Source organism: Hylaeus volcanicus, chromosome 8 (assembly GCF_026283585.1).
Source record: "Hylaeus volcanicus isolate JK05 chromosome 8, UHH_iyHylVolc1.0_haploid, whole genome shotgun sequence".
NCBI classification, from domain to species: domain Eukaryota; kingdom Metazoa; phylum Arthropoda; class Insecta; order Hymenoptera; family Colletidae; genus Hylaeus; species Hylaeus volcanicus.
Genome location: NC_071983.1, coordinates 7893998 through 7918467, shown reverse-complemented (window position 1 = coordinate 7918467; position 24470 = coordinate 7893998). Strand labels below are relative to the sequence as shown.

General features: G+C 39.4%; 1 protein-coding gene across 4 annotated transcripts in view; it reads right to left on the bottom strand.

Annotated features, from left to right (window-relative positions):
- Positions 1-7628: 7628 nt before the first annotated feature.
- Positions 7629-24470, bottom strand: part of LOC128881625 (homeotic protein distal-less) — a 137190-nt gene continuing 120348 nt past the window's right edge. For all 4 annotated transcript variants that reach the window (XM_054132872.1, XM_054132874.1, XM_054132873.1 and 1 more), the window contains exons 3-5: positions 13259-13430; positions 11822-12134; positions 7629-10762 (exon numbers count right to left, since the gene is read on the bottom strand). In XM_054132872.1, the coding sequence (XP_053988847.1) occupies positions 10744-10762; positions 11822-12134; positions 13259-13430 (504 nt within the window). In that variant the 3' untranslated portion in view covers positions 7629-10743. The remainder of the gene's footprint in view (positions 10763-11821; positions 12135-13258; positions 13431-24470) is intronic.

Below are 24470 nucleotides of genomic sequence, written 5' to 3'. Positions count from 1 at the left end.
TAAGACACATTCATTAAATACTAAAGATGTTTAGAATAGAAACATTAAAACTTCATTATCAACAATCATGAATACTAAGAATATCTATGTTATTTTCTTATACGAGTGTAAATTTTGGGAGACGATCTTGAAAGTTGCTGAAAACATAACGGTTTGAGTGTACAACAAACGCAGAATATTATTGCACCGACATAAAAGGATGCATTGAAAATTAATAAAAGAAACAGAATTATGTGGAATCTATTTTGATTAAATATAGAATGTTTTAAAAATATTTAGTATGGTTAAATTTTCATTTGTATACATATACGACATTTCATATGGACCAATCTAATATCAGATGCAGAGTAACCATGTTATGCTTGCAAATTACGAATAAAAGTATTCCTAAAATTATAAGCTTCTCTTACATAGTGAGATAACACTTACTTTTTATCGATGAGAGTAGCACGAGGAACAATGTGTCACACCAACGCTAGAAAATCGATCGGAGGATGGCCTCTGCGTTTCACGGACTTCCCGCGGACATGACTTTTCAAAGACACCGGGTAGACACCTAGCAAGACGTGGGATAGTCGGTGACTTCGCTTTAAGCGAGATAGGAGTACAGTTATCCATAAAAGTAGACCATGCGTACGCCGCGCCGGCTCTAGAACGGCAGGTGGTGTCCGCTACCGCTGAACAAAGAGAAAAGGAAAAAAAGGAACTCGAACCTACCATCAGGACACCGCATGTCCGTTCGGCAGTAGTTCCTCTGAAATGATTGAATAATTGACCGACTCGATCGAAAACGCGACACGGGTTGCTGGTGGACATACTAAACGTGTCCCGTGTCCAAGTGATCGGACATTTGATAAAGCTGTTCCTTAACATGTACAATATACCCTTACTAAGAAGTTTGCATTCCTTTGCAAAAGTCAAGAAAATCGAGATTACAGTTATATCATTTTTTAGCAGTAATGTGCTTGAAGAGAATACTTTCTGAATGTTTCATTTACACATGACCAATACGCCAGTGAAAGGACATTTGATAGAGTTGCTCCTTAATATGTATAAGATACTCTTAATGAGAAGCTTGCATTCCTTCAAAAATGTAAAGATACTCGAGGTTTCGATTATATAATTTTCTCATAGCGATGTACTCGAGGAATATTTCTACACTAATCGTTTTTTAGATAAGATTCATGAAAGGGGAGTGAAGCGGACGAAGGGATGGGTAGAATAATTCCGACGGTCGATGTTTAAATTGAATTAATTAGTTATTATTCATATTTTATACAATAGTAATCATAATTAAGGTATTTTAGTCCTCGTAATATCTATATTCGTACAAGGGTACTCGATAAAATTGATAAATTGGGGTCTGCCGTGTTGTTAACCTATATGTATATAGACGATTTCTGGCTTCGCTCGCTTTCTTTTTCTTTCCCTTTTTCGTTCTCATATTCTTTACACTCTTATCACAATATCGTATTTTACACAGATTTTTTTCATTTACGGCTTACGTGCTAAGGGGGCGATATTTTGGAGGGGGGGGGGGAGATTCGGGGGAGGGGGAGGGGGCCCGGTGCAATATGTACACGCATTCGGGGGTACGATCGCTCTGTCCACGGTGCTCTCGAATCGATCCCTGTGGCTTGCACCGAGACTAGTATACGCTAGTAAACTCTACGGACTCTTTCTCTCCACTTTTTTTCTTTTTCATATATTTTTCTTTTTTTTCGTTTCCATCAAACGATACGTTCGCTCGTTCTATTTCGCGTCCACGGCCGGTGCTCTATCGAAGATGGGCGAAATTGTCAGTTAAATAACAAACAACGAACAATGAATGAATCGGTGAACAACCTTCGATACGTTATCGAGGAGATTTTATAACCTTTTTGTATTGCATTCGTTCGGTAACATTCGCAATCTTGGCAAATCGATCGATCTTTTGAGCGCAAATTTTGAAAACGAAAGCTGAGGTCAACGTGCGCACGGTATATCGATTATCTGAGGACATTTCTACGGTATTTTGGTCGTGTTAATGTAACGATTTGAATTTATGGCAACATCGTGTAACCTTGAGCGTAAATTAACACGTTCCGTGTCACAGAGAGGTGTGTAAACCCCGGGATCTAGTTTTCCTTCAAACCGTTTGTAATTTTCATTGAGAAATGGAAAATTTTGTACAAAATTTGTTACGAACTTCGGTATTGACATTTGGATAACATACAAATCGCGTTTAATGTGTCGTATTACGTTTATAAGGCATGTGATGATCATTTTTTTTTTTCAATATATATACATATATATGTCAAGATTGGGTCAAATATACATGTCAAAATTGTTAAATTTTTATTTCTTCTATTAAATTAGTTACTTTAATAGAAGGAATAAAAATGTAACAATTGCACGAATACTTATTGCTTCTATATTTCTATCGATTTATTATGTTTTCTTGTGAATTGCGCAACATATATAAATGACTAATTCTTTTTTGTACCTATTCTAGAGATTTCCAAGAATAATTTCATTAATAATAAAAAAGAAGTTAATAAATTACAATCTCACATAGTTTTTTTGGAAATTGATCGGTGTACGAATACTTTCTGCACCCACATAGTCTCTTTACGAAAGTAACCAAAAATGAGTGCACCACGGAACGCGTTAAACGTCGAAATAAAGTTTACTCGACTTTTCCAGGAAATACAATAAATCATCCACCAATAATAAACAAGTTCGCGATAAATTTTCTCATTTAATTGCGACCGGAATCGCACGCAGTCGATTTACCTATCGCGGTAACTGTACAGACGAGCAAGCGTCATAGAAGATGTCCGTTCGCGTTCTATAATATTATCCGAATAAAATTCTGCCCATCTCCGGGTTCTATTATTCCGCGAGCCCGACAGAAGCGTGACGAAGCTGAACGAAGCGACGCGTGGCGTCCCAGGCCGTGGTTTGATTTGTCAACGACAGGAAATTGCGGACCGTTCGAGACGTTCTCGGCAGCGTTTCGTCTCGTTTTTCTTTCCTCCTCTACTTTGCCCCCAGTGGATCCACCGAATGGGGAAATAAGCTCGCGGTACTATATAACGGTTCCAGGGATCCCCGGTGGACGTCCAACGGCATACGCGAGCGACGCTTTCGTCCAGCTGCGTCGTTTCACGCTGTTTCGCGTAATTCACTCGCTCTACGCGCAATTTAGGAACTGAGGGAGCTTCGTCTTAAATTATACACGCATGCTGCTCTTTATTGCACCGAATCTAAACGCAACCCGTCTCCGCTGCTCGAGGTCGTTCCGCGCCTCGCAGCTCTACGCTCTAACTACACTTATTAACGTACAACCGAGGAATCCTCGTCGTCGACGTCGTGGCGCTCGAGCGCTCCCCGCGAGCCAGGAATTACGATCGACGATCGAGTTATTAGATCCGCGAAAAAGTTCTGACCTGTGGATTTTATATGATAAAAACGAAACTATTGTTTTATTTTACTTTATTTTATCGTCCTTTTACGGTTGCCAAGCGTCGACGTTTAATTGTTTAAAATGTTACGCGATTCGGCATTTGAAGTATCGTTTTCGATAGGTATAACGAAAAAATGCATTCGTTACAGTATCACCTCGATGAACTTCCGTCATCGAAGAATTCGCAAACTGTCCATAAGGTAACGAAAGGTCATCGATGCAAATGGGGAATATTTTGTAGATCGTTTGTTTTTAAATAAAGATTAAATTTTTTTGGTACGTCACAGTTCAGAACGTTTCTGCGCACCTGTTACAATTGGTTCTCGTTCGCTTATCGTGATTCTTTCTTCTCGAGCCTTACGCGTGTACACAATCTGGCCATAGGTTCTGTTAATAGGGTAATATCGTACATAGCACAAGAACGAAAACACTGACTGTATGTGTATAAAGTTCCTATATGACATTATTATTCCGCTCTACCTGGCGTTGCTGTCCTATATACTTCTACAGTTATTGACAGAACCTACGGTGGGACTATGTACTGAAGGGTAGAATGAAACTGTAAATTTTTGATAATGAAACAGGAATAGTTGAGGGAAAATGAAAATTTCTTATTAAAATTAAGATTGTTCATGTTCATAACAAACGTAGCTTTTGAATTTTTGAATAACATGTATTGCGTGCTTCTAACTCGTTTATAAAACATTCTTCTCGCTGGTTGTACCCAATGTTAAGGCTCGTAGAGGGTTGAAATATTCCGTTTTACGTGAAAAAAATATTTGTAGCTACACAAGATACAGTGTTACCTTCGGATAAGTTTTACAAATAATATATGTTAGGTCACTGTATGATTGAAAACCTTAACAAATAAAGATACTTATCTAGAAAAAATTGTTTCTTTTTTCCTATTGAATTTTAAAATAAAGAGAAGGAACACGAAAAACCTACATTTGAAACATTTTTAAATGACACAGTTAGGTGAAATGTTTAAATTCGATGCTACAGGGCTACCTTAAAACTTAAATGGGTCCTGTTTATGAATTCTATTCCAGTTTCATCGCATAAAAAGTTGATATTTTATGTACAGATTCACTCCACCTTACTCTGGACTCGGTAGTTACAGTTTAACTTAATGTTTCTCAAACTGGAGTACCCATGTTCTGAGGAGACAAAGAATACGACGTCGTACAAAACACAACACTTCTTTCAACATTGTAATTTAATCACCCCTCCGTTTGGAATTTGGATCATCGAAAACCTGAACGAAATTTGACTTTTCTCTGACCTCCAGATTTATTTGTAAGCACTAATGTTGTAGAGACCTTCAAAATTAACCCCAAATGTTTCTAGACTCTTTGAAAGTCTGCTGCAGTAAAAATTAAACGTATTCCTGGAAAGTTTTCTGTTTTCGGTACCAAAGACATTAAAGAAAAAGCTGGAAACTGAAAGTCTTGAAAATACTTTATATGTATATTTTCCTTATTCGTTATTCGTTACTTTTCATTCCGATAGGGTGAATACGAAATGACACAATTGATTAAACTTTTCGTTGTTCAATGAAACAGACGAATACGAATGAAAAACCAAATTGGATTAAATTTTTCGTCTTGCAATGAAACACCTGAAAGTCTATATTCTTTCCTTTCTCTAGTTCTTCCTCCAATATTGACAATTTGCATACAAAGTGATTGATTTCTTTCTTCCTAATTTCACCAGTGAATATTTAAACAAATGATCTACCAATAAATATCAAATTAACCCACTCTATTCACATTTTTCATACAAAATGAATTCCTTTCTTCTCTTCCCTCTCAATTTTAATCTTTTGCTCGCAACAGTTCATTTAGGCCCCCGTGGCGCGGTTTTTGAAACGTCTGTGGCCAATTCGAGGAATCCATTTGGCAACCGTTGAATTCCGTTGGGAAAGGACGTCCACTGGAAAGGAATCCTCTCGGCGCAGCTACTTTCCGCGGGTTTCGCGAAAGAAGGCAAAATCAGGAAGTGGAGGGATCGCGCGAGACCGCGTTCTCATGAGACGACCATTGTTGCACCGACACGCTGGAGGATTTGGGTCAGCGGTGGGGCTCCTCGGACCTCCCAGTTTCCCGTAGTCGCGAACCGCAACCGTCATTTTCTGCGGTTTCGTGGCGTCTCTTTGAAAGCTAGCTGACACGCTCGCGGGACGCAAGATGGCAAAGGTGACGCGACATGGCCGACGGGAACACTGCACAAACCGCTCGGAACAAGACAACTATCTCAGCTGATGCTTTAGATGGTTTACATTCTACAAACAAATTTTACGAATTTCAATTCAAAGTAGAATCATCGTTTCAGGAACTTTTCTTTGGGTACCATAGCGTTTTAACTCTATATTGCACAAACTTAGACTTTCCTTTCAAACAGGAAATATTTCTTTGTTATATATATATGAGCACGAGGTAAGCAAAACGTGGTTCCAAGCTTGATGATTTATCACCATTCTAAATTGCATTCTCGATTGCAGTCTTTAGCAACTTCTCAGCTGATGCTTTCGATGATTTACATCCTCTAAACAAATCTTGCGAAGGTCGCTCTAAAGTGGAATTATAGTTTCAAGAACTCTTCTTTAGATACCAGAGCGTTTTAAGGCTGTATTGTACAAACTTTGACCTTTCTTTCAATTAGAAACTACATTTTTGTTACGTACACGAGCACGAGGTAAATAATATTCAGATAAAGCAACGAGTAGTTGAATCTATGAGGAATAACAAAATCTCTATGAAATACAGGGTTAAATCATCTCATTGTTATTTTCATTCGGAAAATTGAGTGACAAATATAACACAAAGTACGGAAAAATTGAAGAAACCGCGCAGAACAAGAAAAGTTTCATGCAGCGATCTCGACGATGGAAAGACCGCGAAGAACGTCCAAACCGATTTTGACCTTAATCCACTTCTAGTTTGGGTTTTACAAGATATTGCGTATTTCGAAATCTTAATTTATCACGCGACAACCACAACAAAATGTGATTCCTAGCGTGGTGGTCTGTGGTCTTCTGTCACCGTTGGAAGCAATTGCATTCCTCAGCTGACGATTCAGATGCAGTTATCTCGTTAGTTATAACCACGTTTTGCTTCCAATCTCAAGAAACATGGCCTCGTAACAAATTTTTGGAAAAATTCCTTGCCAGTCCAAAGTAAAATTATGGTTTCGGTACGTAAGTATGGTCAATATTTTTTGGCGTAACCGATTAATGGAACGGAACGGACCTATAAACTGTGAGCAGTCTCTGTATAAACTTTGCCTTTACAGATTATTCGTACAATGAGTCAGCATTGCATTTGTTAACGCAGAAAGTCCTTGTGGATAAAGTAATCGGTATTGTTTATGCTCTAGAGGCGACAGCTTTCTGATACGTAATCAAATTTGTCGAAATGTTAAAATTCATTCATTTTACAACGTAATAAATTTTTACGTTAGATATGATTGAGTCGATCCATTCGCGTGACGAGCCATTCGAGTGTTACGTCAAGTATTTAAAGAGGCCAGAAAGTTAACGATGTCGTGTATGATAATTTGTGCAATTATTGTTGGTACGACTCTTTGTACGATAATAGCGAGGCATATATGGTTTTCGTACGACTAGATTCAGCCCTTCGGATACATTTCCTTGGGTACCAGAGCGTTTTGACCCTATATTACACAACTTTTTCCATGCATTTTAAACAGAAACTTTCTCTTTGTTATATATACGAGCATGAGGTTTGCAATATTCAAATCAAACTAAACGTACAAACAATAATAAAACATATTACTATGACTGCTTCCTTTGAGTTCTCATTTATGCAATACAGAGTTAACTCAATGTCTTCATTCGAATAACTTGAGTAGAAATTTGATCCATTTCAGTGGCATTAAGTAAATTTTAAATAATCACTCTAAATTCATGACGTGCTTTCTATAATAGTGGAGTGCACTATCGATTTACACAGTACCTTTTTAACACGAACTCGCATTAACATGATTTTTATTACAAAGAAAACATAGCACGATCGACTAATCCGTTTGCCACTCATTGCTAGGAAACAGGAATCTATAAGTTCGAAATACCTCCCATACGAGCATTTCGCGTCCCATAAGCAAAACAATTCTCAGAATCTCGCGTTCGTCTTTGAGGAGAAAGTGTTACAGAAAAAAAACAGAAAAGTTCAAGAAATTACTACTGAAACGCATGCAAATGTGTACCGTGTTGCCAAACCACCAATTTGAGGTTTACGCAGGTACCGACGCACCGCGAAAACCGATAATTAAAGTTTGTAAAGTTTTTCATATTGATTTCTAGCTGAGTATGCAGTTCCTCGTGGCTCGTTAAAGCTATTCGTTTGATATCCGTTTGGTTTCATTGAGATAGGTAAACTTGGAACACCTTGGATGGTAGAAACTCTATGTTCGCTACAAAATCTTTTAATTGAAATCAATTTTATTTAAATTTGTTTAAATTTATATGTTTCTCCTAATACATGTTTTAATTTAAACAAATTTATTCAAATTACCCAATACATTCTTTTATAATCTTATTAATTTGAATAAATTATTTCATGTATTTGTGTATTTTGTAAATTATTATATGTATTTTACTCAAATTTATTCAGACTCGTATATTCTTTCAATAGACCTTATAATTTAAATAAATTTTATTTAAAGTAATAAGGTACCTCGTCCATTAGGTGTTACAATATCGCCCTGCACTATGATCGAAAATTGGGACCAGGAGTTATCAGCGTGGGAGTGACATCGTGAGAACTCTGTGGTCGCAACTGGTCGAACTCAAATGCCACGGAAATCTCGATCATGGTCCCATTTTTGCGTGGGTTGGCACTAAGCGTATCAACACTTTAACTACTGGCCTATTTAGGAACAGTTTACACCTCAGAGGGGAACTCTCTACATTAATTTATATTAATCTAGGTTGACGTTGGCTTCTGTGTACTGTTAAAAATTGAGCATTGTAAATAGACTACTAACAACACAGTTAATCAATCCCAGGAAGTAAACACTGGAATTGAAAGGCTTATAAATAGATTTCCGATAGGTAAAGTGTTAAGAGGGTCGATGCAGAAGAGAAATCGATCCCTTCGCGGTCTTTTTAATGGGTCTTTAAAAGCAGCAACTAAAGAACCAGTGGCAAGGGTAACTTCTACTTTTGGAAACGGAGCAACAAAATCACTTTTAGCGACGAGCAATACTACCTCGACAAAAGGGATCGATTTATTAGCAATCATTATTGCGAAAGTTCGGAATTTTGTTGTAATGGTGATTTCAACCTGTTTCATTGCCAAAACGAAAAGTAATTATTGTACATTATTAACGTTATCCGAATCACATTTCCGCAAAGTTACGAATTTTTTGGGATTCTTGGGTCGTCGAACTTCCCTTGTTAGTCCCGAAGTACATTTGTGAGTGTCTGAATTTCAGGTTTTAGGCATTCACGGGAATATGAAGAGCATATGCAAAATGAACAACATATTAACTCGTGTAAAATTGAATGGTAAAATCGTTATATTAGTTTATGAAATTTGTATCTTTGTACAAAATGTATAAAGCAAATGTATGAGCAAAGTCGGATCGAACGGCGTAACCCCTATGCTTCCCTCCCCTTCAATTCGTAGGTGCTTCGCCAACTCCTGAGCAACGAAGTGTACCAGAGTCGGTTGCCCCATCCGGAAAGGCGGGACTGTTGATTCCGCGTCACCATAACTGTGGTGATCGTTTCGAGATCGTCAATAGGATTTCGTTGCTTCTAAACCGCCCGGAGGACCGACTTCACGAAGTTTATACAACACATCCCCCCCCTTCCTTCATTTTTTTCCGTTCTCCGCCACCGCGATGGTCGTTTCGCCGTCGTTCGATCCGCGAGATCCAGCTTCCAACGCGAAGTGGGTCAGACGCGGTTGGCCAACTGTCGTGGGGGATCGAGCCGATCCAACGTCATCGACGATTGACATTTACCGCGGCGAATGGGGATCGGTAGGGATCGTGCCTAACCGCGGGGATCCCTGGGTGGAGGGGTGGCGAAAATATCCTCCGTCCGAGAGGATAATTGTTCGCCGGCGTTTCGAGAGATCGACCGCTATCTTGACATTTAACGAAGGAGATTGTCGCGGCTGGAGTGTGTAATCGGTTGCGATCATTGAAATTCTAGCGGTAATAGACCGTGGTTGACTCGCTCGGCTCTCCTGGCTCCAGAGATGGGGAAAATTCTCATCTAAATAGACAACTTCGAGCAGTGGGAGGTAAACAGTTCCTCCGTTCCTCGTCCACACGTTCACCGCGATAACTTTCTTATTAGGTCAAATACTTGTAAGCATCTGTTTCTATTTTGTATTTCGCGAGATACGTATGACGTATTCGCGACACGGGTGTTGCTCGCGTTCTTTTTCGGCAGTTAGGAAAAATGGGGGACGCTAATTTTATTTTAAGCCGTTCTTTTGATTCCTATCGAAACGTTTGTACTGGCCTCTAAAAATAAAGAGCTTAAACACTCTTCGTACATGGACTTTTCATTCGGATAAACGAGACCTTTAACGTTCCTTATCGTAGACACTCGAGAAAAAATAAAAGTTTCATGCCGGGGCATGTATGTTCCCGTTCCGCGGTGAACGTGTCGAATTCGATTTACGAAAACGAAATACTTCGGAGGGAACAAATAAATCTGTAACTCCCCAATGGAACAAACGTGACGAATAAATAGTCCTACGAAACTTTGCCCATCTCTGCATCGGGACAGACGCAAAGATTCTCGGTTCTTGGACAGAAAATTCCTCGTCTGGATTCTTACTCTTCGGGTGCAACGTAGTCTTCGACCAGTCGCGTAGGTCAGGGAACGAGATCCTTCTCGTCAGGGCTGAATCCTCGAGATCCTTCTCGCATCCATGGTGGCTGGTGGGGGCTCCTCGAAGCCGTTGAAGGTGCCCCCTGTCGATCCTTGGGAGACTTGGCGAGTTTCGTCCGCTTTCATCGCGTGTTTCATAGCGCGGCTAAATTACTATTATCGTTATTAGTTCCCTGGCAGGACACGTGTCACGACGTCGCGATTAATCTTTCACTTCGACGGACGACCCGCATGGATACCGCCTGGCCGACCTGGCAGACGCGGCTCCCTCGTTAAACGAATAGAAACAATATTAACATCGAACGCGAATTCCATCGCGACAGGTGCTACACGTATTCACACTTTGGAGCTGGGGCGCTGGCGCGTCCACGGCGCTACGAAGAAGTGGTTCCTCCTGAACACAGCTCGAAGGACGTCTTCGTTAAACCGCCGGCCACACCCTGAAAAAGACGACAGACGAGACCGATTAAAACCCAACCCTCGAACCAACGATATAAGGAGAGGTAAATATACTACGAGTGGGGAGGTGATGTCGTTTCTGACCGACTTCTTATTGTTAGCTTCGTATTAGCTTGTTCGAAAAGTTTCTTTCGTTTCGCTAATAACAAGGGGAACTTATGATGTCATGGATCTTTATGAGAATTCTTGCGATTATTCTACAATATTAGTAAACATTTTGTGCAAAACGATTTGTACCAGAGAATCTTCGTTTTCGAGCAAAACAATTAAAATAATTTCCTCCGTAGGTTCCTCTGTATTCGTGCTAATAGGGACTCAATTTCGAAAATAGTTGAACGAGTATGTTAATGTTTTGAACAAGAAAATCACATAAAAATTACGATCTTTAAAAATCGTGCATGTTGTAAAAAATGTTAATTATTGTATAATTGAATAGTTTAGAAGTACTTCTATTTATATATTTCGTATACATAATTTTCTTGATAAAATAATCTATCGTCTACTTTTTTTCGAAATCTGTTAAAAAATTCAGAAACGTTGGTTGCAAATAAAATCATTGCAAAGAACTGACCCGCAGCAAAATGCAAGGGGTTTCATCGATTTCAGGCAGATAAAATAGTACTTTTTTTGCGATAAAAGTGGTAAAAGAATAAACCAAGGTCAAATGTTCTTTCATGGGACCAAGTGGCAGCGGTGCCCTATCAGATCCAAGAAGTGTCAATCCGATTGGTTTATCCATCTCAGAGTAAGCGGCAGTACACAATTTTTCGGTTTTTTGAAAGAAAAAAAAAAAACAGGTAAAAAATGAGAAATCGCAAAATGTCTTGATAAACCTGGACCACCTGGGAGACATGCCCTACAAGATGCAGAAGGTTTCATCCCCATTGGTAATCGGTAAACAAACATAAAAAGAAATACATGCCGAATTGAGTATCAGTAACCTCGTTCTTTTCGAAGTCCGTTAAAAATCTCAAACAGTCCCGAGTCTTCCCTTAAAGAACTAGATACGAAGAAGAGAAACGTTGAGAACTGGTACTTACGTGAGTAGTCCAGGATTAGGATCCGCTTGGTACCAGGAGTACTGTGGCATGTAACCCGCGTGATGCGGCGGTGGTGGCGGGGGCGGTGGATGGTGACCCGGCGTGTGGGGGTGGTGGTGGGTGTGTGGTGGCGCGTGGGGGTGCGGATGGTGCTTCATCTCGCCCGGCCAGGAGGGCGCGGGTGGGCTCTCATTATGCTGAGGCGACATCTCGCTTCCGGGACTCGAACTGCCGGGGGTGTGACCCCCTGCGCCGCCTCCCATTCCCCCCAGGTAGCCTGTCGTCGGACTGCCCGACACGGAACTTCCGCCTCCTGAAACACAACAGAGAACGTTCGAGATCGATCTTCGAGATACTACCGTTATCTTTCGACTGCCACCACGGATAGTATTATATTTTAGTCTGTACATTTACTATATAATTCATCTCTACAACCCTCTAGCCTATATTTTTTAGCTTCAAAGATTTCATACTATTACTAGGGACCAATTCAAAATTGGACTCATCAATGGGAACCCAAATGGCATGTTGCTTTTTGACAATGTATGGGGTTGTCCAGAAAACATCGTGACAATTTTTAAGAAAAAATTGAAAGACACGTTTGAATTTTCATATATATATTCATTGAATTATATAGGTATTATTTTGCTCCACAACCTTTCTACTTTTTAAGGGATGTATACATGTTATTTGTTTTCAACCATTCATGAACTTTCTAGACCACGCGATATAATACAAAATTCGATTTTGTTTAGGAGAAAGTTTGTAACACCTCGTTCGCTCTAAAAACCTCTCGAAAAGGGGCTCTAGAATTCTGTTTTATTATTTCGATGGATATAAAGTTGATATAAATACGATTAGCTCGCCGTATGACTTATATTTCACTATTAAAGTACCGCTAAAATTTAGAATCTAGAACTCTGGTAATTTAAAAGCAATAATATAGAACGATATGTACATGGATATGAAAATATAATTGTGTATACTATCATAAAACGACATTACATATTGATATAGGTACATACATGTAGATATTATACGTATTCCAATTTATTTGTTTTTTATTACATTCTAAAACTTCTTTCACTTCTTTAAAGCCTCCAGAAAAGAATGTAGGATTTTATTCCTAACTCAAACTCAAATTCGAAATTCGTTTACGAAATATGTTTAGCCCTTTGCATTCTGCGCCGTCTCGTTGAAAAATTTGCGAACAAGAATCGCGTTACATAAAATAGTCTAACATTGGAAACGTGTCTTTTTTTGGTATCGTTAGACTCGATTAATAAATTCTTATAGCTTTCTCGAAGCGTTGACTAACAAAATTCGTTAGACTCACGATGTCCCCTCATAGGTGACATCCGAGTGCAAAGAGTTAGACTTAAGGATCATCCGACTCAAATTGTAGAATAGGTTTAAAGCGATTACAAAGAAACGTACCTCCTTGCATGAGACTTCCGGGTTGGCCCGGTTGAGGGGATGGTCCTCCTGGCAGAGCGGTTCCACCAGCTAGAAGGCTGCCGTGCTGTCCGCCGCCGCCTCCGCCGCCTTGCTGCGCGGCCTTCATCATCTTCTTGTACTTACTCCTTCTGTTCTGGAACCAGATTTTCACCTGCAACAAAAATTGAGAGAACGCCCGGTCAGGTGAAACTCGTTTCGCGAGTTGTCAGTAGCTATTGCTCAGGAACGAACAGGTGGGACGCGAAAGGGGTGAGGGGTAGGGTGAAAGAGGGGGGAGAGAGTCCGTCGGACGGGTTGATGTACTATTTGACGTAGTTCGAGAGACGTGGGAAGCCAGCAATTTTCACTGTCTCTGCTCCCGTCCTTCCGTCCGTCAAACATCCGATAATTACAGACCCCGATATAAAGTTTCTGCGGAATACACACGCACCGCAGAACGATACACGCCTGTTCGGTTGGCAGGTATCAGGTCATTTCATAAGTCCGCGCGTATTTCAGTCTGGAAACTTTCGGACGTTGTAAACATGCTACACTGTTTAAAGAGTTCCAGGACAGGCTCCGTTCGGGGACAGTAAAATGTCGCGGTATTTGCATTTATTGTGTGGTAAAGAGAGTAAATAGTCGCGTAGGGGCGATGAGTTTTTTTTCAAAAAGCATTTTCAAGAGAAAGGACGCCATTGAAAAAGAATATTTTGGTGTTTCACATTTTTTTTATTTTTTATTTTCTTAACTAAATACAATTTTGACAAACGGCCTTCGCTGTTTTGTAGATAAAGCGATCTCGCGTCAAACAAAAAAAGTCCGGACTCCATAAGTCAACTGTAGCCTTAGTAATGGATACCGAAAGACCAAAAAGTACGATTCTTCAGTAAAAATAATAACCTAAATAATAATCTAAAAACAAAAAAAAAAGAATCACTTTTGACTGATGTCAAAAATCACGAGAACATTTTTTTCACAAATTTTGTCTTAACTATGTATTAAATTTGTAACCTTCAACAATTGACTTTCTCTTTAGCTAACTCTCTAGTAGTCTGAAGCAGTATGAAGCTGTATACTATACATATACTGATCACCTCTGAAAACACCTAAAATGGCATTTTGCCCTAAGATCCTTACATGCTTTCAACAAATTATATGTATTAACTCCGGTAATTCCTAAACGTCCAAAAATTAACTTTCCATCATTTAACGGTTTACTTGAAGATCAATGTGGAGCTGTATATAGCGATCAATTCTGATAACACCTAAAATGGCACTTTGTGCTCTGTCATCCTTACATACTTTGAATAAAATATGTGCATTAACTCTGCTATCTTCGAAATCTCTAAAAATTAACTTTCTCTCTATCATTTAATCGATATCCTTCGGAAACAGTATAGCGATCAGCTCTGACAACGCCCAAAATGATCAGCTCTGACAGCACCATCAGCCCTGTCATCCTTCCAGTACGACGGTCGATCATACGTCTGGCCAACGGAACCCGACGTAACGCGTATCATCGTCGCGCTACCGAGTCGAGCAAAGGAAAAAAACCAGGAGAAGAAGAAGAAGGAACTGCTCGTTTCGTAACTGTCGTTTCTTTTGCCTGTCTCTGCCTACACGCTGCATACAACGACGGGTACGGCCTGCAGCGGATACTAATGCGCGTGTGCCGCTGTTAGGATTGCACATGCGGTATTTTTTTGTGTCTTCGCGATCTGTACGTATGCCGCGTGCACGTGACGTGCTGCTCAATCTTACGTAACCTTGCCTCATAGAGTCCAACGCTGTGGAGCAACAGAGAATCCGACGGGAGGAACGTTCGTGTTTTGCCAGGACTAAATAAACGCCGCTCCAACCCCGATCCTCGAGAATTGCGCGAAGAGGAAGAAACGCCGTTCGTTCGGTAGGCTTTTTAAGGAAAATCGGCGTAAGTCCGGTCTCTTTTTATCCGGCATTGTCAGCTGGGAAATAGAATTTCCTGAGAGAAGGAAATATCTCGGTTGTAGCAATGTATATTTCAATATTACTCTTTTTTTGTTTAGTGGTGCATTCTTTTCCAATGAAGGGTAGTAAATCTCATAAGGGCCAGTTTTGAATATTTTAAAAAATGTTCAAAATTTAAGTAGAATTAGAAAAAATTTATGTTGCATCCGTCACCAATAGTTGCAGATATCCGTTTCCATAAAACTTTCTTCTGTTTTGAGTAGGGTATTGAGTTCAGTTCTAAAGTGTACCAACACCATCTCATAACAAATTAAGATAAAAGTACCGAGTATGTATTATTTCACACCAAGGAGTGTTGATTGTCGTATCTTTAAGAATTTTAATATATTTTATAAACAATTTTAAGGGTCACATAAAACTCTTGCTGGTTCAAAGGCTAAAATATTCGACTTCTCTACGGTCCTGCATTTATGTGAAAAGAATATTTCTAACTAATAAATGCGATACTCCTGTAATTACCTATCACTGTGGATGATAGATTTTCTGATTTAACATCAATAAATTTTCCATTCTGGATAACTCAGTCAATGGTAGTGAATTTATCTCTTCTGGTCATGCAGCACGAAGAAGAATTCTCAGGAATGTAAAATGATGAGTCCATTAATACTTTGAAGGAACAATGGCATGCCTCTGCGATGAGGCAGAAACGAAATACCGAAGTGTAACGTGATTTTCAGGAAAATTACTATTGCTTTTCTTGTCGCCATACTTGGTTAAATATGGCATTAAACGACTTGTTACGAAAAATAATATGTAATAATAAGATATAATAATCACTATTTCCAAATTATGTATTTCCTTGTTTGCATTAAAAGTTGTTAGTTCGCCATGGCTGTTCTGGGTATTACCATGTCTCACTCCTTTCAGTGGCGAAGAGAAAATTGTAACACATCCAGTGATAGTGCACAATGTCATATTTCACGAGATTTTATAGTCAAGCGACATGATAAAGGTATACTATTACGGCACGATGCGATAATAGTAGGTTGACCAGACAGGTGGTGCATTAATATCTTGATTGTAGTGTTGTGCATAATAAGTGTCTTGAAATTATTCAAAATTTAATTCTTTCCTTTACGACACAAAGTTACGCTGTTTGTGCTTATCTTTGGCGTAACCTATCAATCAAGTACTCTATTTACATACAGTCTTTTGCACAGGAATTAGCGTGGCAGCTCAATTGGCTATCGCGTAAGGGTGACACCTCTACTCACACGCATCTTCGGTATTGGCTATTGTTAGTCGAGATAAACTGGGAGAGTAATAGTACCCATTGGCGTAGATATATCTAAGAAAAATTAAAAGAGTTCGAGACGGATAAAATGCACTTTGTTCTTAGCCGACAATGTAGTGTAGACTACGACTGTGCAGTGTAACTGCTCGAAAGAAAGGGGAACTCTGGGTAGACAAAAGCTGACCAGAATGGCATAATCCCCTTACTTTCCTACCCTTCAGTTCGTTGGTACCTCGCCAACTCCTGAGCGAAAGTCTGTACGTTCTTCATTTCTGGATACTGAATTAGGGTACTCCATAACTGCGCAAGCGCTGATTGCTGAACAACCATATTGAAATTTCGTAAGCTACTCAAAAATTGCCTAATCCTTTGATTGTACTATTATCAAATCAGACTATGTTATTATACATTCAACATGTTTTCTTTAATTTAATTTCTTTCCATCCCCTCTTTAACGCCAACAGAAATAAATAACTTGATATTATTTAAGAAAATTAAAGTTACTTTGCTATTCGAAAGAATCTACAATCTTCTATAAACTTTAATAATAAAAATTTATTAAATATTCCTTGATCAATTTTCTGCACGCTTTCTCGTGCCTAATTATAATTAGTATTCGAAGAATCGTGAAACCCATTACAATGAACATTCTCGACACCTGTAATTTTTGTTAACTATTTCAAAAGTGACAAGGGCAGCAGTTGCCATCAGACTCGAAAAGCTGGTTCAAATCGGTACCACTGGAATACCTGTTGATATAAAGATGTCAAAGTTACATCACAGCGAATGAAAAATGCGCAAAACTTCTACAAAAGTCCAGATAAAATGCTAATGATAGGTAGTACTCCTTTCTTTTTTCTACGTGAGAACGTATATCACTTGCAATTGCGGACAAGATAATTGCTTTTTACATAGACGATCCTTTGTTTTATAGGCCTGCATTTATATAACACCATTTACACATCGTTCATTTGCGATAAGAGTGATACGACTCGAAGGTAATAAATTTGACAGGAGATACTTTTAAATTTTGCTGCCGACTGAAACTCAAATAATGTCGATGCAATTTGCAATCGTTCCTGATAAAAAAGTCGGTACGGTAGGAGTCCAATGCCATCAAAAATGCTATTTTTTTTACATTTTCAGTCGTGTTAATTTTAAATAAATTCTCCAATGGACTTCATCTTTTTTTCAGAATATTTGGATGAATGGTGTACAACCATTGAAAAAAAAAAAATGGAGTTTCCGCGAGTAACGTTAATTACAAGTTTATAAATAAACTTCAGGTTTATCGCATTGGTAATTAAAGGAAATTTATTCGTGATATTCTAATACTAGGCAAGAATTCGATTAATTAACTATTCTACTAATCCCAGGTTAAAACTGCCCGCGACGTTGATTCCCAAGATCGACGCGCGCTGGTGAGTCGCGGTTGACGGACAACGAGAAGACGCGTATATACTAACGCGATGTCCCGCTCGTCAACCCTCGTTTCCGGCGTTGCGTAATCGTGTGCCTTCGAGGCCCTCCGGGTACTGGCGCGTTCGCGCGTCGACGACTTTTTACGCCTCGGGCGTCAATCAAAAACCGTACGGTTACTTTAATTAACTAAGTCGGGCCCATGGAGATGGGCCCCAGGCGGGACTGGGGGGGGGGGGCGAGATGGTGGCTAGAGCCGCGAAGAAGAGGAAAGCTAAGCCAGAGGGGGTTGGGAGAGAGCGGCGCAGTCGTCACGTCAAAACGAGTTCATTAAAACCGCAGTGCGGGTTCGGCATAACCTCGAAAGAAACGCATCAACTTGCCACCCGGCATTGTTTCACGTTTCGTACGGCGGAATCGGCTCGCCGAAACGCTCTCGCGAAACTTGCACGCGCGCATCTGCGGACGAACGCTTGGAATGCGCGGCGTACGGGCGAGCAGCGCTCTGGCCAGGCCTCGGATTTCTTGCCGAATTTTTCGGTATTCGAAGAGTATTCCGATAACCAAATGTTCGGAGAACATACGAAAAAAGAGGTACTAGAAAAGGACGTTCCGGTCACCAAAGGATCGAACGAAGACTGTCGATAAGCGTTAATTGTTTTATAATCCGTGGATCGAAGGACAATGATTACGGTTGGTGGCAATTTTTGAGAAAAATTCGAAGGCACATTTGAATTTCGATACATATTTGAGCAGGTTATTGCACAACAAATCGATTAACTCCATAAAACAAAAAATTGTGAAATGCGATGATATATATACATTGTTTTTTAAAATTTCCTTTGTAATATAAATTTAAATAAATATTGTAGAATGCATGAATAAAGATGTAGCTTTCATCTAACGGCGTATCAAATTAATAAGAAGTAATAGCCAAAAAATAATCGTCAGTAATGTTGTAATTTTTATATGACTGATGGAGTATATCGATTTGTGAGAATCACGAAATGTGAAACGTTTTTAAGCTCGATGCTAAGCCCAACGGGATCGAACACTTCCATTGCACGTTCAGCCAGGATGTAGAGTTGTACCAAAGGATTTTCGCTGTACAGACGAAGAACACGGTTTGCAGTTACGAGCTACGGCGAATGAGAAAGTTTCGTGTCGCCCATGTCAGGTCAAGAAAACATGCGCTACTAGAAATTGCCTGGCACGTTACAGAAAGATTCTGGTCGGTATACAAATCTCGAACGTCTCTTGCAACGTCTCTGGCAGGTACTCCGGTGTTGGTTGAAAGTTAACGACCGGAAGTTCTCCTTGGAATCATGTATTTACCGATCTATTTTCCCTGTTCCAGCTAGATGAATCCGAAATGTTGCCATTTAAAAATCCGTGGAGGTGATGCGGAGAGAGTTTATTTCTATTCAACAGGCAATTTAGAGGAGCTCCCCGTTTCTATTTGAACCCTTTATATCACTGTGTCGCTGTTTATTTCTACCGCGGCGGTCACTCGATACTAGAAGAATCTGCACCTGCGCGCGTTCGTATGACAAGGGGACGCCGACGTTCTGGCAACTAAAAAAAAAACGAGACGTAACTCGCGAGTCAGCATCGCGGACAAAAGCAGGGTCTCCGTCGGCCGCGGCATCGTATCCCGTGTCACGATGGTTGTAAATATCAATAAACAAAGCCAGCGGCGGTGGCGAATACTCGGGACTCGGCCGAACGCGGCGAAATAAACCACTGCGAGATGAGGTTTTAGCGCTGGGCCCTTTGTCGGGCGCCATCTCCTCGGCGCAACCGCGGCCGAGTTTTTCAGCGAGCAATTAGAAAGAGATTTATTTGCGTCGGCACGCCGGGCGCACGCTCGCCAATAAGACTCAACTCGCGAGAGAGAGAGAGAGAGAGAGAGGGGGGGGTAAGCCCCCGCAGTGTGTTCCAGCGCCGGCGTACTTTTCGACCGATACGCCGCGCACTACGCCGGCCATTTTACGCGACACGCGTCGATGACGGTCAGCGCAAGCATGGGACGAAGCTCGATGAAAGAGTGCTTTGCCCATTATAGTCTAACAATAAGAGCTAGTCACGGTTTTACTTACACCCTCGTTCATAAATACATACACTACCGATCGAAGGAGCCTGGACACTTGCGAAATACATACGTATTAGCATTGCATAAAAGTTATTCAAGTACCTAAGGTAGCGACCAAAGTCAATTTTTATTAGTTTCTTACGAAATATCTAACGTTTTAAATTAAAAATTGCGTATGTGGAACTTAACGATACCACACTAAAATTAAGTACGGGTTTCGTCGATGTAGATATTACCGCTTTCACCAATCTTGCACTAATTCTTATCTCTCTCACGAGAACAGTGTACAGACACATAATGCATATGGAACAACTCCGAGTTCGTTTTGCGTATAGATGAAACAAAATGGAAATTGAGATTCTTTTAAAATTTTTCTCAGTAAAAAAATTAACCAAGAGAAAAACGAAAAGCAGGAAATTGAAGAATTAGATAACGTAAGAATTTACAAAAAGTCAGGTGAGTGAAAGAAGTATCGATAAATGTACACTTCTTTTTTTTTTTAAAGTAAAGTTTGAAAAGGGTCGTTTGACTTCGTTTGGTACATTTACTGTTAACGCTGTCGCTACAGTATTTTTCGCGGTCGTGCATGTTAATCACGAGTGCAGTGAACAGTTTTGCGTGATTTGTATTTTTGTTTTGTGTTTTGTACAATTGAAATTGTACAATATTATAAAACAAAGATTAGAAAACATTGATTTATTTATTAGTGTCACTACTACCCCTTAATTTGGCAGAAATCATTCTATTTCTCTTCCACGCGTTAATTTGCGTAGATTCCCAACTCGAAATCTGTATTATGTCAATTTGTCTAATCGCACGAACGGTGAGAAGAGACATCCGCGGTTGGATGGGAACCGACGAGAATTCAGGTAAAAAACGTTCGGTCCGTGGTTCGAAATGTATGCAAATGTCCGTGACGAGTCATCACCGCCTCGCGACGGAATACATAAGCACACGAGGTGGAGGCAGGAGCGAAAGAAGATGAAGAAGCGACAGAAGAAGAGCCGACGTATGCGGACCGAGTCTAACGCCGATGGCCACTGGAACGACGCGGTGGCAAGTTTCTTTTCCAAAGTTATAAATAAAACTGAGTGTAAAATATCAAAATGGTAAGTAAATATTTCTGTTAGATGAAAAGTTATAAATAATTAACTGTAAAGTGATCAAAAATAAACCAAGGTGGAATGTTTTTTTTTTCATTGGACCAAGTGGCAGTGATGCTCTAGCATATGCAAGAAGTTTCCAATCCGATTGGTCCAATACACAATGGCTCGGTTTTTTGCAAAAAAAAAAGGTAAAAAATGAGATATAGCAAAATGTGTTGATAACGGGACCACCTGGGAGACATACTCTACCAGATACAAGGGTCTCGACGTAATCGGTGAATGAACATTTAAAAAAAAAATATATATATATATATATATATATACATGTCGAATTGAGTAACCTCCTCCTTTTCGAAGTCGGTTAAAAAACAAAAGCAGACGGAGGAGTACTACGACGTCGTTGGGTGGCGTTCCCTCGAACGTCGTAGAGACCAGCTCCCGACGCCGACGTAGCTCCCGGCGGGACTGGTAACAGCCCTCGCTGTCGATATCGACGATGCATACTCAATGAGCGAGAGATCGTCGCCGCAGGGTAGAGGAACGTGGGGAAAGGAGGCAGGAGATGGGTACAACAGCAGCCAGGACAAGCTTTCAGAGTAAAAAGTACGCTAATGTTGCACCAGCGCGAATCCGTGAGCGCGAATCCTATTTAAAATTTATGAAAAGCATCTAGGAATAATCTATGCCAAAATGAAAACGCTCTCGCTGTTTCGAGACACCGAGACTGCCTGGGACAGCTGCTCGATTTCACTGGGCTTTCTATTTGTTTTTTGAATGGATATCAACACTTGGTTTACGGAGAACGATCCTTTTGGTACATTCTGAATCTCACGAGGGATGTTTCGGAAACTATTTACGTTTTATATCACCAACCACTTGTGCTGACTTTAATCTACGTAAAGAGACGAACTTACATTCAAATTACTCGATGAACGAATATAAACTTTTGCAAAGATTTTATTTTGATAACCGGAAAATACAACAAAGCTATAAAATATACTTTATTTTTTAGACTTTTAATAAATTTAAGGTTATTTTCGTAGCTTGATTATATATACATCTGTATGTATAATATTCCAGCATAAAATAAATGTTGAAAGGACGTATTTCAGACGATGTTCGTAAGATTGCTATCTTGTAAATGGGCCGAAGGGATAAGCTTTGTCCTTTCCCTAGCCACGGTTGACCGATATTCGTCGCCGCTTTTATCGAGTGATGTATGTTAGCCGTTGGATGCCGTAATTGGTGCTCGCGAAAATGTAGTCCTTGACTTGATAATACTCGCTGATAGCGCCACGCCGCTTCACCGCGGCTCTGTTAACCGTAGTTACAACCTAGTTACGACAAGCACGGACGATAAAAGTTTCGGTGGGCTTCCAAAGTTTATGGTGAATTCTGACGTAAAAACGAGGAAGTTGCGTCTAACCAACGCGCGCCGGGACTTATCAAACAATGCTAGTGTTGTTTTCCTAGCAACATTTTTACAATTACAGCACTGGAAGATGAATTTTGTTAAATAACTTTAACATAGATAATAAAAAATGGCTATTCGATGTAATTGAAAATATTAACTGTGAAATTTCTGTTTAGAGGACTCTCTCAGAAATATTATTAAAAATTTGTATACGATATGATTTTTGAGGGATGAAGTTGGGACACAAATTGAGATTTGCACCGTTATTGTGCAAACCCAAAAGAAACTTCGTACTTGATGAATTTAAAAAAATTCGATGAATTGGAGGAAAATTTATGAATTTATTTAGGAACTTAGAATGCATCTTTCACCTTCAGACTATTCGAAAGTTTGCAATGTAAAAAAGCGGATCGTAATTACAGTGTTCTTCTAAACAGTGTCTAACAGGAAACAATAATTCAATTTTTCGTAAGAGGTCAGATTACTTTCGTCATTTTATGAAATAACTAGGATAAATAACAAATATGAACGGTGTTACGGTAATGGCTTTTCGATAGACCGCGAAGGTTATCTATCCCAATAACGGGTTAGCTGTATCATGACTCGAATAGTCTAAACCGGGGCTCGACAATTAAAAGCAATTACTCTAATGGCGGCCGCTGCGTGAGCAATAACGCGATACGAAACCAATAGAGCGATGGCTGGACGCTATAATTTCTTCAACATTGATAAGCCCGCGCCTGATATTGTTCCACGTTTTTAACACATTCCGTTTGACCACCGGCCACGATATTTATCTACGTATAATTACTTTGTTTTCGAATGAAGCGCATCGGTAAACCTGTTTACGCGCGTTCAACCTACGCCAGCTATCGGCCTCTACGAGTGCCAACTGCACGGCAACTATACCAGCTAACTTATCATACTTCACGCAGCAGAATTTCGCAAGTTTTAAAAATAATTCTTTCTGTTGTTAGGATCCCCGTGAGAAGTTTACTAATTTCGTATGAATTATTTTTACACGGAAGCTTAACCGATTAACGCGCGGTTATTCTTTCAAAGCTGATTGGTTACAAGCAGAACAATGTTTGAATAAAAATGTTTTCATGTATTTCATGATTTTTAGATGCACAGTAGTAGAAATTAAATATACCTAGAAAAATATAATAAGATAAAAATAAACGAGATGAAATGTAAAGAGAAATATATAATTTTGAATTTTAAAGTAAAATTAGAATGCAATTGCAATTTAGTATAATTACCACAGACGAAAATAAACGACGTAGAATGTACGCGTAAACAAAAATATAATTTTGGATTTTAAAATGAAATAAAAAAAAAACATAAATGAAACCTAAAATCAACGGGACCTAATGATGGCCTATTTGAAACGTCGTTGCATTATAAATATGAGGTCGCATAAGTAGCCAAAAATATATAGAATTATAGATAAATACATAGATAAGTACATTGCACAATTATGTACGAAATTAATAATCTTAAGAAATGATAAAAGATTTAAATTAATCTGTACACTATTTAGTTTTAAACGTTATCGGATTACCCTACACATTATTTGTCCTTAAAAATGGTTTAAAATGGGAAATACGACCATGGACATGCCAGAACTCAAGACAGCTTAATCTTTTGCATGGAAAACAAAGGTTCGCTCACTTGTATTTCTTATCAACGACAAGTGAATAATTCCTTCACAGAAGCTGAAGGCAAACAGATAGAAAATGCAAAGGACATTAATAATTCATGTATGTGGAAGTATAATGTGGATATACAAAATAGTAATCAATTATTCATTTATCATATAAACACATTTTCCATTTTTGGTGTATTTATTTAGAAAAGTTAGATCAAAACGTTTGTGCGAGATCGCTATTGAATTCTGACTTCGCTTCAAAATTAAAAATTATATTTTTCTTTAT